At 31.9% G+C, this 17,918-nt stretch overlaps 5 protein-coding genes across 5 annotated transcripts; 2 read left to right on the plus strand and 3 right to left on the minus strand.

The window, feature by feature from the left end:
- Positions 1 to 167: 167 nt before the first annotated feature.
- On the plus strand, positions 168 to 2,625 carry PPL_04835 (uncharacterized protein; the record flags this gene model as incomplete). Its single annotated transcript, XM_020575732.1, has 8 exons — positions 168 to 201; positions 279 to 481; positions 554 to 713; positions 785 to 1,115; positions 1,220 to 1,323; positions 1,443 to 1,904; positions 1,970 to 2,077; positions 2,153 to 2,625. The coding sequence occupies 8 exons, from the start codon at positions 168 to 170 to the stop codon at positions 2,623 to 2,625; spliced, it is 1,875 nt and encodes a 624-aa protein (XP_020434527.1).
- A 117-nt stretch (positions 2,626 to 2,742) lies between these two features.
- On the minus strand, positions 2,743 to 4,834 carry abcG8 (ABC transporter G family protein; the record flags this gene model as incomplete). Its single annotated transcript, XM_020575733.1, has 5 exons — positions 2,743 to 3,344; positions 3,410 to 3,647; positions 3,705 to 3,877; positions 3,936 to 4,580; positions 4,645 to 4,834. The coding sequence occupies 5 exons, from the start codon at positions 4,832 to 4,834 to the stop codon at positions 2,743 to 2,745; spliced, it is 1,848 nt and encodes a 615-aa protein (XP_020434528.1).
- Positions 4,835 to 5,869: 1,035 nt separating this feature from the next.
- roco8 (leucine-rich repeat-containing protein) lies at positions 5,870 to 11,741 on the minus strand (the record flags this gene model as incomplete). Its single annotated transcript, XM_020575734.1, has 9 exons — positions 5,870 to 5,944; positions 6,131 to 6,467; positions 6,536 to 9,432; positions 9,706 to 9,846; positions 9,924 to 10,067; positions 10,088 to 10,547; positions 10,673 to 11,295; positions 11,452 to 11,637; positions 11,721 to 11,741. 9 exons carry the CDS (start codon positions 11,739 to 11,741, stop codon positions 5,870 to 5,872), a joined length of 4,884 nt encoding a protein of 1,627 aa, XP_020434529.1.
- A 3,407-nt stretch (positions 11,742 to 15,148) lies between these two features.
- PPL_04838 (WD40 repeat domain-containing protein) lies at positions 15,149 to 16,517 on the minus strand (the record flags this gene model as incomplete). The annotated part of the gene is made up of 2 exons (XM_020575735.1): positions 15,149 to 15,228; positions 15,329 to 16,517. 2 exons carry the CDS (start codon positions 16,515 to 16,517, stop codon positions 15,149 to 15,151), a joined length of 1,269 nt encoding a protein of 422 aa, XP_020434530.1.
- A 309-nt stretch (positions 16,518 to 16,826) lies between these two features.
- On the plus strand, positions 16,827 to 17,843 carry PPL_04839 (uncharacterized protein; the record flags this gene model as incomplete). Its single annotated transcript, XM_020575736.1, has 3 exons — positions 16,827 to 17,144; positions 17,222 to 17,332; positions 17,412 to 17,843. 3 exons carry the CDS (start codon positions 16,827 to 16,829, stop codon positions 17,841 to 17,843), a joined length of 861 nt encoding a protein of 286 aa, XP_020434531.1.
- Between the last annotated feature and the right edge of the window lie 75 nt (positions 17,844 to 17,918).

Consider the following 17,918-nt stretch of genomic DNA (forward strand, 5'->3'; position numbering starts at 1 on the left):
AGAGGTAGAGATTATATCTGCATGGTATGGCAAAAGAATTTGGATAGATTTATTAAATTTCAAAATTTTTAATTTTTCAAATTCCAATCAAAAAAAAAAATCTATTTAAGCCCAAACTAGTGACTGTTTGTTTTAATTATAACTGCTCTATCAAACAAATATAAAAAATGTCAAATTTATATCCACTTGACGTCAATGGAAGTAAATATCCACAATTATTAAAACCTAACCACTTTATCTCAAAACTAAAATTTCTTTAAATATATTTTTTTTAATAGTTGACTACAAATACATTGCAAGAGATTTCCACCTTCAACCAGAGAACTTGGTTAAAAAGTATGGAACCAAAGGAGGTGTTCATTTCGTTGCCAAGATCTTAGAGCACTCAAAAGAAGACTTGGAAAAGGCTATCAGAGGTGAAGCTAGAACATGGGAAGATAATTCTAGATCTATCGCAAACTTTGTAACGGCCACTGCATGTGTATGTATTTTTTATTTAGTTTTTAACTGCTGCGTGTAGTATAGATTAAATTAACTTAAATATTGCTTGTAGTTTGTTCCAGTTATTGGACCAGCAGTATCTGCTTTTTTCGATTTAATATTTGGTATAACTTTTGAATTTATCAAAGATGATAAAAAAATAAAACCTCAAGAAGCAGTTGAGGATAAGATTAAGAAAGCTTTGGTTGAATTCTTTAATGGTTTGACTTCAGGTAAATACCTATTATAATTTTTACTTATTCATTGTATTTATTTTGAATCTCTATCTACTCATACATTTTAGGTAAAGTTGACGATGTCAAAACAGCTTTGGGTCAATTGGAAGTTAAAACTGCCAATTTAGCAGCAAATAAGGGTAGTACTCAGAATATTGCAAACTTTACCTCCCAATACAATATTCTTTATGCACAGATCAGTAGTTTGTTCAATCAAATAATAAATCAATCAGCGGAAATGAGAACAAACACTTTATCAATGTTCAAAGAAGCAGTTCTGATCTTCATGAGCAGAGTCATGTCATTGATTGGTTTGAGAACTAGACTTGGATTGACTCCAGAATTCGTGAAAGATACTTTAGGTCTTCATGTTGATATCACACAATTCCTTTATATCAAGTAAGTTAATAGATGAACAGTATAGTATTTAAAATAAAAACAAAAAAAGTATAAATTGGCTAACATTTATTTAATAAATTCTTTTCATAAATATTGGAAACTAGACATCTGCATGCTGAATACCAAAATAAATTAAATGCATTTGATAAAACCGCAGATATTGTTGGATATTTCCAGACAAGAAATAAAATACTGGAAAGTGTTGATGGTATTTACTCTTTAATTTTTACCGATCCAGATCTTTTTCCAAAGGGTAAGCTATTTCAATTATCTCATGTTTGTTTTAATAACAACATTATTAATAGACTAATATTATTAAAATTTTAGGTGTTTGGATTGATAATCCTGTTGTCTACTATACTGTTGAGTATAATCCAAATACGAATAACCCCTATAATCCAGTTATTGATATTCTAAAGCAGATAAGAGGTGACACAAGAAACTTGTCTTATGCTGGAAAATTAGTTAAGATAGTTGGTGGATTAAATGCTGATGGTGAGGTCGTTAACTTTAAATGTGTGAACGATTATCAAAAATCAACATCGAAATTCACTCTAGCTTCTGGAGAGGAAAAGTCTCAAAAAGATTTGGCATTGGTCGCAGGAACTGTTTATTCATCAGTAACAGTTGGAATGGATTCTGGTAAGGGATCTTTCCAAATTGGAGATCTCAAGATGACCGGTACTGAAATTTTCTTCACCAAGAAAATAAACATGAGCTATACAGAAGATGAATTGAAAGAAAAGAGATTGGTCCAAGTTGGTCTTGTTAGACTTAGTCTTCTTGGTGGTAGGTAGAAAGAATATTGAAGCAAAGTTATTATAGTTTATCTTTTATTAACTTTTATTAAATAGGTTTTTATACACTCTTTTCCGGAATCGTAGATAGACTTGCAAATAGTATTAATGTACTCTATTCATCAACTGCAACTGTTATTGGTCCAGTTAAATATTCTAAAGAGTGTTTGTATTGACAATTTACTAGTTAATGTTGAAATATTTTATTAATACTTTGTTATTTTCAACAAACAACAACAGCTCATACATATACTAACTTTGATGATGTATTTATTGGATGGAACTCTGTAACCATTAACAAAGGAGGTTTCCTTGAATTTAATCTTGACCCTATCCAAAATGACATTACTAAATACGATGTATTTGCCAGAGTCACCTCTGGTACCTATGGTCCCGATCTTACTCCGAATTTCGATGTATACTTGACTAGAGCCAAGGAAAAGGCTAATAATAATTCTCTTAAACTTCTTCAATTCTTCAAGGTTGTAAGTGGATCCAATGAAAAAACAGAGATTACAGTCACCAAGAATCAAGCAGCTACCTCTGAAAAGTATTCAGTTGAAGAGACTTTCCGTCATAAAACAATTCAAATTGGTTCAGTCAACTTCAATACTCCTGCCAAAAATACCATCAAGCTTGCCAATACCGGAGATTACAGCTTCATTCTTGAGGCACTCATCTTCAGACCCATCCTTCCAGCTCCACAAGCTTAAATTTTTCAATTCTACTCAATTTCAATATGTTTTATTAACGATTAATAGTTTATTTTTAATATTTTATTATCATTTATAAATAAATTCAAACTTTTTTTTAATATTAAAATAAAATATTTATCTTCTTTCTTTGGAAAAATATCTAAGGCACAGATATGCCAATCCATAGAAAACCAAGACGAAAGCGAAAAGAATGAAAACACATTGATTTTTAGAAAATTCTGTTGCATTATAAAAATTGATTACATCCTGACCACTTTTAAAATAACATATCTCATTAGGATCACAAGACAGCTCCTTTCCTTCAAATTCAGAAACAATCCAAGCATTAAAAGTGTAGAATAAAGGATTAATATAATGGACCCATTCGAATGAGTTTGGAAGACTTTTAACAGGTACCAAATAACCAAGAAACAATTGTAGTATTATTGTAAATGCTGAACCTATTGAAAAAGTATTATCTGATGTTCCTGATATATTGGCAATAATGACTATCAAAAGCATAGACCAAACATGAACCAAACAATTTATCAAAACAGCAAAGAAAAATGCTTCTGCACTATTCTTCAGATTACACAACCAATAGATAACAGTAACAAAAATGATTGAGACTATTAGTGACATTATAATCTCAACCAATATAAAACTGAAAAAATATGAAAAAGTTGAGTGAACCTTTGCTGCTCTTTCTTTGTTATAAAGATACCTTGATTCTAAAACTTTTTTAAAACAATATTAATGTTTTTATATTTAAAAAATATTTAATGTATTATATTTAACTTACACAAAGAAATACATTTAAAAGGAGTAATTTGCAATGAGGTAATAATAGAGTACATAATTGCAACTCTTTGAAATATTTCCTTTTGACTCCAACCTAATCTTGCAAAACAGGCACCAAACAACAATCCAACAATAACTGCCACGATTGATCTTAAAACTAAATTTCCTGGATTTCTAATTGCATGGAATGCGGTTCTTTTAAAAATGACTTTAATTTGATTCAACATTGATGTATCTCCCTAAAAAAAAAAAATTAATGAAAAAATACCAATTATTTTAAATAGATATGAACATACTGAATTATCTATAAAACTCTTTCCAGTTATTTCACTAGCTATATAAATTTCGTCCATCTTTGAAAAATTATCAATTTTCTCATTGATATCTGTAATACTGTATTCATACCAACTTTGAGTTAACTCTTGAAACATTGTTTTATTTTGTTTTTCAATATGCACCATTGTATCCACTAGAAAAAATAAATATTAATAAATCTATCAAAAAATTATAAATTATAATATAAATACTAATAAAATCATTAGAGTTTGCTCCGAGAGAGCAGAAAAATCCTTTGGTTTCAAAAAATCCAATCATATCTTGACCAAAATATAATTGTCTTCCTTTTACGATTAGACATGATTTTGAAAACTGAGAAATAATTTCCACTCTTGGTTGATGGATGGAACATATAATAGTTACTCCTTTTATTGATAACTTTTGAAGTGTTTCAACCACTGCTAAAGCACTTGTAGCATCGAGTCCACTGGTTGGTTCATCTAAAACTAAGAATGAAGGTGCAGTACACAAACTACAACCGATATTTAATCGCTTTTTTTCTCCACCAGATAAACCTCGAAGAACATTTCCACCTGGAAGTATACCACCAATCTTACAATCTATTTTATCTGCCAATCCGATGGTATTCAACACATTTTTTATCATATTATTTTTATCTTGTTCACTTACTGATTCACTTAATTTTAAGTTGGCATAGAATTCCAGAGCTTCTTTTACTGTGATTGTTGGCAAAAATATATCTTCCTGAGTAACATATCCACATTTCTTTCTAAATTCCTTAGTGATTGGTTTTCCATTTATAAATATTTCTCCTGTAATGTTTCCTTGTGTTTTTCTGCTTGTTAAAATATCTAATAAAGTTGTTTTTCCTGATCCTATTAAATGAAAAATAAAAAATAAATATCGAAACAATTTAAAAATTTTATCTTATCTATTTACCTGAAGGACCAATTACACCAATAAACTCTCCAGGTTCTATACAACCAGATATATGTTCCAATATAACCTTTTTCTTTTTTGTTTTATTAATTGTGTAGCCTACATCTTTAAATACCATTTGAAAAGGAGATACAACATAGTCAATTGTATCTACTTCTTTAATTTTAATTGCATCCATTTCACAATCCATTTTTAACAAATAAATATTTAAAAATAGAAAAATGAATTCAATACTTTAGAATTTAAATTGATTGTGTATTGTTATATTTAGAATAAAAAAGGATATATTTAATTATTATAATTAGTATTATGAATACTTTAAATTAATATACATACTATGTTTGCTCAACATTGAAATCCAAAAACAATAACTATTTAGTCAACATAAAACTGTCAATATGAGTAATTATAAATGAACTATTTCTGTTTTGTTTTGTTTTTTTTTCTTTCTATTTTTGTATCTCCTCTTTGGGGAACCAAGTAGGACAAAAGGATTAGCAATGGTGTATGGTTTAATTTATGATTGATAGATAACAAAACAAGAACATTTCCATAAAAAATTTACATATAATATTTTTTTAAACCAATGTTTATAAAATTATTAATACAAGAAGTAGTGTGTATTATTTCACCTCATAGTGCACTGCAATACTGACAGTCAGTCTGGCAGAATGTTAAACATTGTTTGTAAATAGACGATTTGAGTTAAAATAGAAACAGTTGACTTTAGAAAATGCTAATTTCTTAATATCTAGCAATTTAATTGTAATAATCAGCCCATCAACCAAAATTAGATTCTCTCAAATTCTCAACAGTTATAAGAGTAGAATTACTATAATTTGTTGTGCAGGTTTATATTGACAATAAATAACATGGGATATTTCGATCTACTAAAACCCTTTACTCCCCAAGATTCACACACAACACAAACACACACAGACTTTAGATTTAGTGGTTGATTGGCAATTGAAATCGTCAATACATTGATTGTACCCTACCAAATGGGACAACAACAATTTGATTACTAAACATAGTGTAAAAATAAAAAATTTAAAATATTTAGTGTTTGGCGATAGTAGTATTTTGTTTAATAAGATAAAAATAGTGTTATCTACTCACACAACAGTAACATTTGATTAATTAACATATACACAAAAAATATATAATATACTTAATAAATAATATTTGTTTTTTTTTTTTGTATTTTTTTTTATTAATTAAAGAATTATAAAGATGATATAATATCATCCAATGTTTTAACAATAGTTTGGAAGGATGGTCTATATTGTGGATCTGAATTCTATATTATTATAATTATTATAATTCAAAAATAAATATTAATAAAATTGTCTTTATATGGATGATAATGATAATGATGATTTTAGATTTGTTTATAATAAATGTGTGTGTGTTTTGGTGTTGATAGGATTTGTTGTTTGATCGATCGATATTTTGTTTTTGTTTTTTTGTTTTTAGATTTACATACCCAGCATTTAGTAATAAGTGATGCATACATCTTGTTACACAGTGGATTGATGGTTGGACGTAATCCATTGAGAATATTGTCCTCAAGAGTACTCATAAACTTAATGTTGTACTCCTCGAATGGCAACTCCAAATGATACAACTCCCACAATATCATTCCGAAACTATAGATATCACCCTTCTCATTGTATTCGAATCCCTTTAGAACCTCTGGTGCCAACCATGTAGGATTATCCACTACCTTTGACACGAATCCCTGTACGACCGCTCTCGACAATCCAAAATCAGATACTTTTGCTACAATATATGGTGATTCCATTTGAGTTGACAATAGAATACTAATAAATAATAATAATGATCATGATTAGTTTTTAATTATTAAAGATAATAATAAACTTAAACTTACTTTGGTGATTTCAAATCTCTATGTACAAGTGGAGGTGAAATGTTGTGTAAAAACGACATTCCTGAAGCGACATCCTTTGCAATCTTCAAGATGATGTCCCATGGCAATGTTTCGTTGCATTCCTTCTTCTTTCTGAGATGATGTGACAGACTTCCAAGATCCATGTATTCCATTACGATCGAGTATGGATCGAAACAGAATCCTTTCATCACAACAATGTTGGGATGTGAAAGGTCACTCATCAACCAAACCTCTCTTCTAAATTCATTGATGGCCGACAGCTTTGATGGTTGAATATACAACGACGATTCCTCAGAGGAGGAAGTCGAGGAGAGTGAACTACTCGATAACTGTCGCTGGAATGCACTGTTATTGTTGTTGTTGTTGTTACTGTTGCTGCTGTTATAGTTCTGAGGAGTAGATGATCCCGATGAAATATTACTACCACTGCTGCTACAGCTGATCATAGCTGGCAGTTCACTTCCGAGGTCCAAACGCTCCAAATTCAACTGTTTCACTGCAACCAATTGATCGTGGTAGTATCCCTTGAATACTTTGGCAGATGCACCAACACCTATTTGCTCCATCGAGGTTATCTCCTCGAACGAGATCTTTGTCGACGATGGAACCGATGAGAGTGTGATGTCCGGTGCAATCTTTTCGATGCACATCAACTTGTTAGTTGCCGGACAATGGATGTACGCTTCACCCTTGTCAAACGACGACTCAACCGATTCAATTGGATACAAATGTGGATTGTCACGGCAAGTGACAGTACAGGCACAAGGAATAAACACTTGGCTCGAACTGAATCCTTGGTCTTTGATGAGAGTATCGATGTTCTCCAGAACGATTTGGAACAGCTTGGCAACGGAATCAAAGTCGTGTCCTCTCACTCTGAGTTGTAGCTGCTGACTTCTAGTGTCAAACTCCACCAGTGTTCCACACGATGACATGTTGGTCTTGACGGAATCCTTGAGATTATGTGGTTTTCTAAAGAGAATACCGGTTCGCCAGTAGACGATCGGCTCCATCAAGTAGAGGAATCGAACCATCAAACGTTCGAAACAACTCTTTGGTGCATTGGTAAATTGGTAGTATCTTCCTATTTGTAGCTCATCTACACCGGACCATGTATCAAATAGACTGGCCAGATGCGATGGTTTCTGATAGGGTAGCAGACAAGGCAAGATAATCTTTGTTACACGAATAAAGTTATTCAGATTCTCTTTTTCTTTGGTTGAATTCTTGAACGGGGTGAGAGTAGGTTTTAGTAATTTCAATGAATTTCTTAGTTGTGTCGGTGATGCATGTCCAATTCCAGTGTTGCTGTTATTGTTGTTGCTGTTGTTGTTTTCTGGAATGGTTGAGAGTAAGAATGACGAGGTGGCAGATGAAGAGATGATGGATGGCGATGCCGATTCAATTGGATTGGTAACAGACACGATCGGTGCGGAAACAGTTCTGGTCTCGCTGGTCAACGATGAAGGTGGTGACGATGATTCCGCTTGATTCTGGTCTTTCAGTGAGTAGAGAACCTGAAGTCGCTCGAGGATCTTAATCAAGGTGATGTGTATCTCCTCAGGAACGATCGGTGCCTTCCAAATCAAACGTAGTTTCTTCAGATTCAATATGGAATCCGAGGAGATGTACGAATGCTTGGCAAGTACCAGTGCCGCGAAACAATCGCTTAGCCACTGAGGACTGAGGATAACAATGTCCTTGAGACTGGATTTCTCATCGTCGAACCACATGATCGATCCCCAACGATGAAGTGTCTGAGTGGCACGCACCAATTTCTCTTGCGATGTGATGTTGACAAGCTTGGCAATGTTGCAATACTCACTCCACGAGACAATGGGTGGCATTCGCTTCTTTGCCTCTTCGAGCAGCGATGTCTCCAGACTAGCGTAGGTCAGAGGAATCTTCTCGTTGATCCAAGTCTGTTGTTGGATGAGGGTGGTCAGGATTTCCTGTTTCAGGAGATCGATATTTCGTTGGGTGTGGCAACTGACTCCGATGACACCGGTCACCTCGAGGTATCTGGCATTCAGGAATGCCTCGACATTGTGAAGTGCCTTCATGATTACATCGCCGCCCGATGAATGGTGAATTGCATCGAGGTGTGTCGCTACAATATAGATGGGTGCCGTCGGTGCTTTCGCCTTGATGCTATTCACCCAAAAGTCGATACCACTGGCAAGCGGATCCTTGTTGATATCGAACGTTATCAAATAGAATGCACGCTCCGAAAGGAAGAACTGGTGAGTGTTATGGTAGATATCGGGACTGTTGAATTTAAAGTCCATAGCCAACAATTTAATTGATTTCTTTTTGTCTTGATTGTTGCTGCTGTTGCTGTTGCTGTTACCGCTGCTGCTGTTGTTACTACTTCCACCACTGCTAGAAAGTGAAAGTGTAAGTTTTCTTGATGATTTTGGTGATGATAATAGATTGTCGCTAGATAATGAAGTATTATGTACAGATGGATGAGTGTTGTTGTTTTGTTGTTGATTATTGTTATTGTTGTTGTTATTGGAAATATTGTAGTTGTGTGGAAGATCCAGTTTCCACTCGGTATATTCAATTGGATCTTGATGTGGAGTGACAATGTCGGTGGCACCTGGCAAGATGGTTCCACTCTGACGACGATTACTTGCACCGCTGCCTACTGAGCTGTTCTTTGAGAGTGTTTTGGTGTGTGATTTCGTGAGCGAACGAACGAGCGATGTCTTTCCAGTCTTCTCGTTTCCGAGGACAATCAGCTTGAGGTGTGGAAGCGCAACACTACCGTCGATGACATCACGAAGATATCCCATTATCGATGAGAATCCTTTGGATGTCACTGACTTTGGTGGTACCTTAACGGTGTCGGGGAACGACAGTGACTGCAGCGTCTCTATCGATGCAAAGAACGCTGGCAACTCAACGATCCGATTGTAACCAGAGATGTCGACCGATCGCAATCGCGGCAGCAGTCCCAGCTCCTTTGGCAGCTTGACAAGCTTATTATTCTTGAGATCTAGATGTACAAGTGTCTTTACATTTCCTATCGACTCGGGAATACTCGAGATTGCATTGGACGCAGCATAGAATTTCTCGAGAGAATTCAACTGGAACACCACCAGAGGAAGCGTGAGAAACGCATTGTTATTGATATTCAACTTTACCAAACGCTCCAACTTGTTGAAACTACTCGGTAGATTCGATAGTGAATTGTGTGAGAGATTGAGTGATTCCAAATTATACAAAGTTGCAACTGATTCCAAACTTATATGTTCAACCATTGAATTGTATGATAAATCCAGAATCTAAAAAATGATTTAAAAACTATTATTAATATTTCCTACAATCGTTTTTGAATTATTATACTACTATATATTTTTACCTTTAAATAATTTAATGTATTTATAATTGTAAGTGGAATGGAAGTCATTGATTTATGTGCCAAATGTAATTCATTTTGCTTCTTCATTGCCACATGTGAAATGATTGCTTCTGGTTTTGTCAAGAATTCATAAAAAACTCTATACTATCTTCTAATACTTTTACATTATTATTATTATTATTACTATTACTATTACTATTATTATTATTGGTATTTGTACAAATTGTATCACTTGAAGCTGAATTTGATAAATTTGATTTTTCAATTGGTAAAGATGAACTTAGATTTACTTGAATTGCTGTTGTTGTTGTTGTTGCTTGTTGTGATGGTGAAGATGATGCTTGTGTTGTTGATGATGATGATGATGTTGATGTTGATAATAAAGAGGATTGTTGATTAACAGGTAGTGATGTCGTTGATATTGATGTTACTTGATGTACTGGATTCAATCCAATCTCAAAGAATATATTTAAATTCAAGAGTCTCTGTCCGACTTTGGTAGCTTCTCTTCTGCCAATGTCAAGCCTTGTCATTAACCAATCGATCAATTGTGAACCAGAAAAACAATTGATAGGCGATCCCAGAAAATTCTTTTTCTTCTTTTGTAATTTTATACCTTTTTCGCTATGCATTAAATCTAATCCTAGTTGGAATAACTAATAGTTATTCACATATAAATAAATTAGTCTCATCATTTTCAAAAATGAAAAAAACTGGAAATTAATTTTCCTATCCACAAGAAAATATACTTTACCTCATCTTTTAATAGTGAGAAATCACGTTTAGAACTTTTATCGTTTGTATTATTCACATAGATAAGTGGTGTATGTGAATTTGAGTCAGCAATATTATGTGCGGTACGTGAGCGTGCTCTGGTAGATGTTGGTGGCAAATCAATACTAATATTACTACTGTTGTTGTTGGTGTTGTTGTTAATGCTATTGTTAGTGTTGGCGTTGTTTGAACCGATGTTGGTTGTAGCTGTTGTTGATGATAATGATGATGGTGCCGCTGCAGCAGTGGTTGACGAGGCAACAGCACTTACAAGTTCTGCTGGTGGTGGAGGTATAAACGATGCCATTGCCAATGGCGAATTCGGTGTGTTGGGAGTGGTCGTCTCTGAAGAGAGTGGCGGCAGTGACTGATTGGCCAATGCTGCCGTTGCCGCCGCAATACTCTCAGAGTCCAACACCACCAATCTCGGTGATAACTGTGATTTATTTACAAAACTATAAAATAAATAATCATCTTTAAAAACTAATGGTTGTTGCTGTCTTTGTTGTTGTAGCTGCTGCTGTAACTGTTGTTGTTTTTGTAAATTCTCACTTGAATTACCATTACTTTCCAGTAGATAAACATCTTCTATTAAACCCTGTTGTTGTTGTTGTTTGTTTTTTATTTGGTAAGTGTGTTTTGTAAATCTTGATTTGTGAAAAATTAAGTGGTTTTTTTTGATGAAAGTTTTAAAAACAAAAAAAATAAAAAAAAAAAGTGTGTGTTTGTGTGTTTTGATGCATGAATGACTTACAGTTTCTAAAAGTTTCTGACATATATTTATAGCGTCGTCACGTGTCTTCATTCCAGAGACGTATGAGAATATCCAATCGACAGCTTCATAGCCTACAAAACAACTCTTATAAGTTCTAAGCATATATCTTCGATCTTTGACTTCTACACCTTTATCAGATTGAATATCAAACTTTAATTTCTCAAACTGAAATGAAGAAATGTAAATATATTTATATGTTAGTTAACGAACCAATATTGATTATTCAAATATTTATATTATAAACTTACTTGTTCTTTTGAGAGATTCATTTTATTTTATTTGGGTTTTATAACTTTAATTCCTTTTTATCTTTTTTATTATAATGAATATAATTCAAGATATGAATGAGATTGACTTATTTATAAAAGTTGATTGTTGATTGATTGACTGAATTGAACTGATTTGAACCTTTTTTGATTTTGTTTATTAAAATTTAAAATAAAATTGAAATATTGTTAATTTAAATGTAAAAAATGAAAATTAATTAAACATATGGTTGATGGATTTGGCAATTAAGCAATTGAGGAAAATAAAATAAAATTGATTAAAAATAAAAATAAAGTGATGATTAAGCAAATTAAAAAAATAAAAAATTTTAAAGATGGATGGTGAAGTCGATTAGCCAACTTAATATTAAAAGTGTTTTTTTTTTTTGAATTGATATAATTATTTATATAAATAATTCAAAAAAACTGACTGACTGACCTGACTGACTAAATATTGTTTTTTGTTGTGATTGAATTGTGTCTATTCGATTTGTGTAGGTGTGTGTGTGTGTGTGTGTGTGTGTTAGTGTGAGATCAATTTATGTTTGATTATGTGATTGCAATTGATTGATCAGATCGACTACTAGATTAATTAACTGTTTTAAAATATTTGTTTGTTTGTATTATATCTTCACCTACTTCTTATTATTGATGTTACTGTTAATTGTTTTTTTCTTTCTGTTTGTAAATTGTTTCTTTGTTTTAATACATTATTTATTATAATTTAATTGATTGATTTGATTTGATTTGATTTTGATTTTGATTTGATTGATTACTAGTATATCATGTGGAATAGCTACTATTATTATTAGTATTATTATTTCTATTTGTTGATTGTAATCGATCAAAAAGTAAAGTATTGTAGTGTAGTGTAGTGTAAGTGTAGTATTGCAAGTTACAACATCAAACCAAACCAACAAAAACCAAACAAGCAAATGAAACAATGTAACTGACGAAACTAACAGTGAAACAAAAAAAATCAAAATCAAAATCAAAAATAAAAAAAAAAAAAACAAAAAAAAAAAAAAAACTAAACTAATTACTCTTTTTTTAAATAACTAACTATTAAACCAAACCACAGCAGTGTAAGTTAAATCGTGATAAAGATATATTTTTTTTCAAGAGCCTTTTTTTTGTTTTTTTTTATGAAATTTTTGTTTGAAAACGAAAAATTTTGTTTTTATAAATACGATGTTTGCTAATTAGCCCAATATTTGTGTTCTGTGGGTTCCTGATTGCTTAAATGATCACTAAAATACATTTTTGGTATTTTTGATGAATGATCAAAACCAAAGTATATGGGTTTTTTTTTTGTTTTTGGGTTTATCAGATTGAAAGAATAAAAATTCCAAAAAAACACAAAATAAAAAAAACAAAAAACAAAGTGGACCACACAAAAGTTTTATGAAATTTGAGGAAGATGTGTTGTTTTGCATTAGTTTTTTGAATATTTGCAATGCGATGAAAAACATTGCTGGCAATGTTGGTGCATGTTCTTTAAAAACAAAAAAAACAAAAAAATAAAAAGACAAGGTTCCATTCTGAATTACCCCATAAAAGTTTAGAAAAAGAGACATTCTTTTGTTGAGTTGTGGAAGTTTGTCTTTGAAATAGTGGTATGAGGGGTATGGGTATTGCCAAGGTTTGTTTCCGATTTTGACTGTGATCAAAAAAACCAAAAAAAAAAATTCCTTCGGTTTTAAATTTGTTGCACAATGAAGCTTTGCTTTGAATTTGCGTTTGCTGTTTTGTTTTTTTCATGATGAAAATGTAAAAATATCTAGATAATTTGAAATAAAAAAACTTTGTGATGAAAATTTTAATTGTGAAGATTGATTTGGTGCATATGACAGAGTGACTGTGTGATTATTATCATGTGGAAGGATGACCAAAGATTTTATTAAGTTCCCGCCCAAACAAATCAAATATTATTTCTCTCTTAACTTACCTTTTGATCAAAAACAAAATATCCAAAATTTAGATATCTTTTTTTTTCTTTTCTTTTGCTTGGTCACTGATCTACTTGTTTTTTTCCAAATTTGGTCAATAAAAATTCTTTTTAAATTGTAATTGATTGGATTTGATTTTTTTTAATTAAATAAATAAAATAAAATACTAATTACTAAATAAATAAATAAATACAAAAAAAAAACCTATAAATATAATCTAAAATACATATAATAATAAATTATGTCAATTATGTTATTATTGTTATTGTTATTTTCTTTTCAATTACTAATTATTAAAAGCTACTTAGGATGGAATGGTACCACTTTAGTATTAATTATTTTTTTTTTAAAACCAATATTGTATTGTTGTTTGTTTTGAAAGTATGAAAAATATAGAATAGGATGTATACAAACAAATCATTAAAAACTACTAGAGTATAATAAAAGCAAAACAAAAACCATGACCATATATGTAAAATAGAAGTGAGAGTACAACCCAAATGTGTAATTAATTATTATAGTTGTGGTAATGGTAGTGGTGGGTATAGATGGATAAGGGTATAGCAATCAATAACGATTTCAAACATCATGGTAAGCAAGCAAGGAAGGAAGGTGTTTATTTTATTTTGGTTTAATTCTTTCTTTTCAATGCGTTTCATTCATTCTTTCAGGTTAACTATTGTTAAAAATACATCATAATTTATGTTAATTTTAAAAAATTAATATTAGTAATTGTTAATCAATCAATCAATCAATTATATTTATTAATTTGTTTGTTTTTTCTATTTTTTCTTTTAAATTGATATGATTATTTAATATAGATGATTTTGAGGTGTTTGTTGTTGATGTGTTTTATGTGTTGATATAAGAGTTAAGAATGTGTGTGAGTGAGTGTATGTGGATAACCCCAATGATTTAAAACAATAAAATCGACATGTGTCTATGGTTATTCAGTATGGGTCAACACTGGCAATAGTGAGTAAGATACTACCAACCGTTTTAAAATTGTCATCATATTCATCACTATTAACCCACACACATTATAACAACAGAAAATAACACACACATATGTGATGTAATAATTTAAATATATAAAAATAATTAAATTTTGATTAAATTATAATATATTATATTAAAGTGGTTACATTTGTGCAGTATCAAAATAAATTAACTTAATATTATTATTGTTATTTTAATTAAATAATTATATTGTATTATAATGATCAAAAGATAAAGAGAGCTTTGACTTTAATCTAATCTAATACAATATTTTTAAATTATCATATAGCACAGATTGATAATCTACAATCTAACGATTTTGCTTTTAGATCTTGTCTTATCTTATCTTGTCTTATCTTGTCTTGTATCTTCATTTAGAATATCAATACAATAACTAACTAACTTTAGGTTCAATGATTATTGTTTTGCTATACTGATTGATTGATATTTTATAATATTTATTTATTGAATTAGATAGTTATAAATTATTGAAACAATTAATATTAATAATGCCAATAAAAATATAAGTTTATAATCTAATTCTGAAAATGATAATAAAAAAATGAAAATGAAGATTAAAAAGTTAGTTGTTGTTGTTATCTATTATACATATATTTGAGATGTTTTATCTATATTAATTACCTTTGGCTCCAGTACCGATTTGATGTGATTTTACAGAGTAGTTTGCAGAGGCGGAAAAGACTGATTTGTTGTTGGGTGAGTAGGCGAGTCCGGTGATGACGAAATCGTGCGGTTCCCAACGGTCTAGACGTCGGAAGCTGACAGTGTCGACGATGGTGACAAGGTTGTCCGATGTGGCGACGGCCAGTGAGAGTCCGTCGTTGCTCAGCTCGGCACAGGTGTTGTGCATGGTGTGAATCTGCTTGGTGAACTCTTTCTTGCCGGTGGTGGTGCTCCAGCGTGTGACGTGCGTGCATCCCTTCACCTTCTTGGTGTTCGGACGGAATTGGACGGTGACCAGCTCGAGACCGCCCGTGAGGAATCGACAGCCACGAAACTCTAGGTCTTTGCCGTCGTGCTCGAATTTGAGCGTGTGCTCGAGACGACCCGACAACAGATTCCACACCTTGCAAGTTCTGTCCTTGGAGCTAGTTACCATGTGGGTGTTGGCGTTGTTCGTGTCGATCGCGTTGATCTCATCGATGTGGCAATGACTGTACTCATTGACCAGCCGGTAGTTGGCAGTGTCCCAGATTCTAACGACGCCGTCCGCACCCGATGTAATCAGTCTCTCACCGTTCGGACTGTATCTCAAATTGAATTGTTCAAACTTGATCGGTTTCTTCTTGTTGTTGTTGTTGTTGTTGGCCGCGCTATCTTGTTCGGCAGCGGCATCGGTTGCAACAGACTTTTCATCAGCATCACCATCTTTTTCACCAGCTTGTTTAGAGTTCTTCTTGTTCTTTCCTTTACCACTGCTGCTGTTGCTACTGCTATTGTCACTGTCATTGCTGTTAGATTCCTCTGGAATCAAATCGAATTGATGTAATAGTACAAAAGTATTATCCTTTTTGAAATCTAGAATGAGAAATTGTTGTGATACGATGATTGCAATGTTATCTTTCTTTGGGTGGATATCGACGTTGGTGACGCAATCGTCGGCCTTGTAGGTACCGACTTGCTCGACGTGAATGCCATCCTCACACCACCTATACAGAGCAATGCCATTGGCAACACCGGTCTTTGACTTGCCACCGCCACCACCGACCGCCACCAACTTTGACTTGCCACCACTGCCACAACAAAACAACGGGTATTTCAATTCATCTTCCAACACACCTCTATTTATTTTCTCATTTTTCTCCGTCATTCTTTCTCTATATTTCTTTATCTGTCTCCAAAATAAATAAATATATAAATAAATAAATATAAAACAAAACAATTGTGTGCTTTTTTGAATGACAAAACAATGATAGATTATTAATGACTCACGCAAGACTTGTTTTGTGAATTAATCTAAAATTTTTTATTTTTAAATTTTTTTGCAAAACATTCAATTTTAATTTATTTAAACACCTCTTTACACACATACTGAATCAGTTATTTTTTGCAATCATATTTATTTTTTTTATATATCTATATTTTTACTACATGTAAAATATTATTAGTTTTTGTTTCTATGTATTTAAAATTCAATGTTATAAGTTTGATTTTATTGTATTCAACTGTTGTTTTTGTTGTTTTCGGAGATTTGTCACGTTTAGGTACTTTGGCAAAAGAACAACAAGAGCAACAAGAGCAACAACAACAACAACACAATATTATAGTTAATAATAATGAATATGATCAATCACCATTACAATCTATGTTATATTCACAAAATATATTAGATGCTCAACCACTATTCACAACTGCTTCAAATGAAACACAAACAATCACCTATTCAAAATTTACATTCAAACATTTCTTAATTATCTTGGTCGTATTCGGTGCATTGGTAAGTTGTTTTCAAACAATGATAATAACTATATATTATTAAACTTTTACTAATTTAAGAATTAATTGATTATTTAGTTGTTCTTTTCATTCTCAATCATTCAAGTTAGAATTAAACTAAAGAATAATATGGTTGAAAGAATACCAAGAAAGATTATGCCATTCTTAAGACCTGGTGATTTATCAAATGTAATGATAACAATAATAATAATAATAATAATAATAACATTAGGTACATTGTTAAACTAATACTTTTTATCTCACACAGAAACAAAGAACAGTGATTCTAAATGAAATTGTGAAATCTAAACAAACACAGGCACAAATCAAACCACAGATTGGAGATCATCCTATCGGTCATTTGGGATGGGGATCGCCAGGTTCAGAGTATGCAAAAGTTCACTTTAAAACATCGATATCCAAATCTTGGATTATTTTGGAGCGCGCGGCAATTCATTTCGATCCAGAGTTGAAGCGTGAACCAAAGATGTGTATCAGAGACTATGTCAATCTGTTACTGGAGCGATGTCCACAGATGAACAAATCACTGGCAAAGCTATATGTCGATACCTACGAGAAAGCAAGATTCTCCGAATTGGAGTTCACTCTAGACGAATACACTCATTTCATGTCGAAATTCTTTGTACTATTACAAGACTTGGAGAAAGATACATCGAAATTGGTATCTCCATCATTCTAGAATATATATGTTGTTAGTATCTACGTTTTACCACATTTTGTCATCAAAAAATTTTAATATGGTTGATCGGTTGGT

The sequence above is a fragment of the Heterostelium album genome, assembly GCF_000004825.1.
Source record: "Heterostelium album PN500 unplaced genomic scaffold PPL_scaffold4, whole genome shotgun sequence".
Taxonomy (NCBI): Eukaryota; Evosea; class Eumycetozoa; order Acytosteliales; family Acytosteliaceae; genus Heterostelium; species Heterostelium album.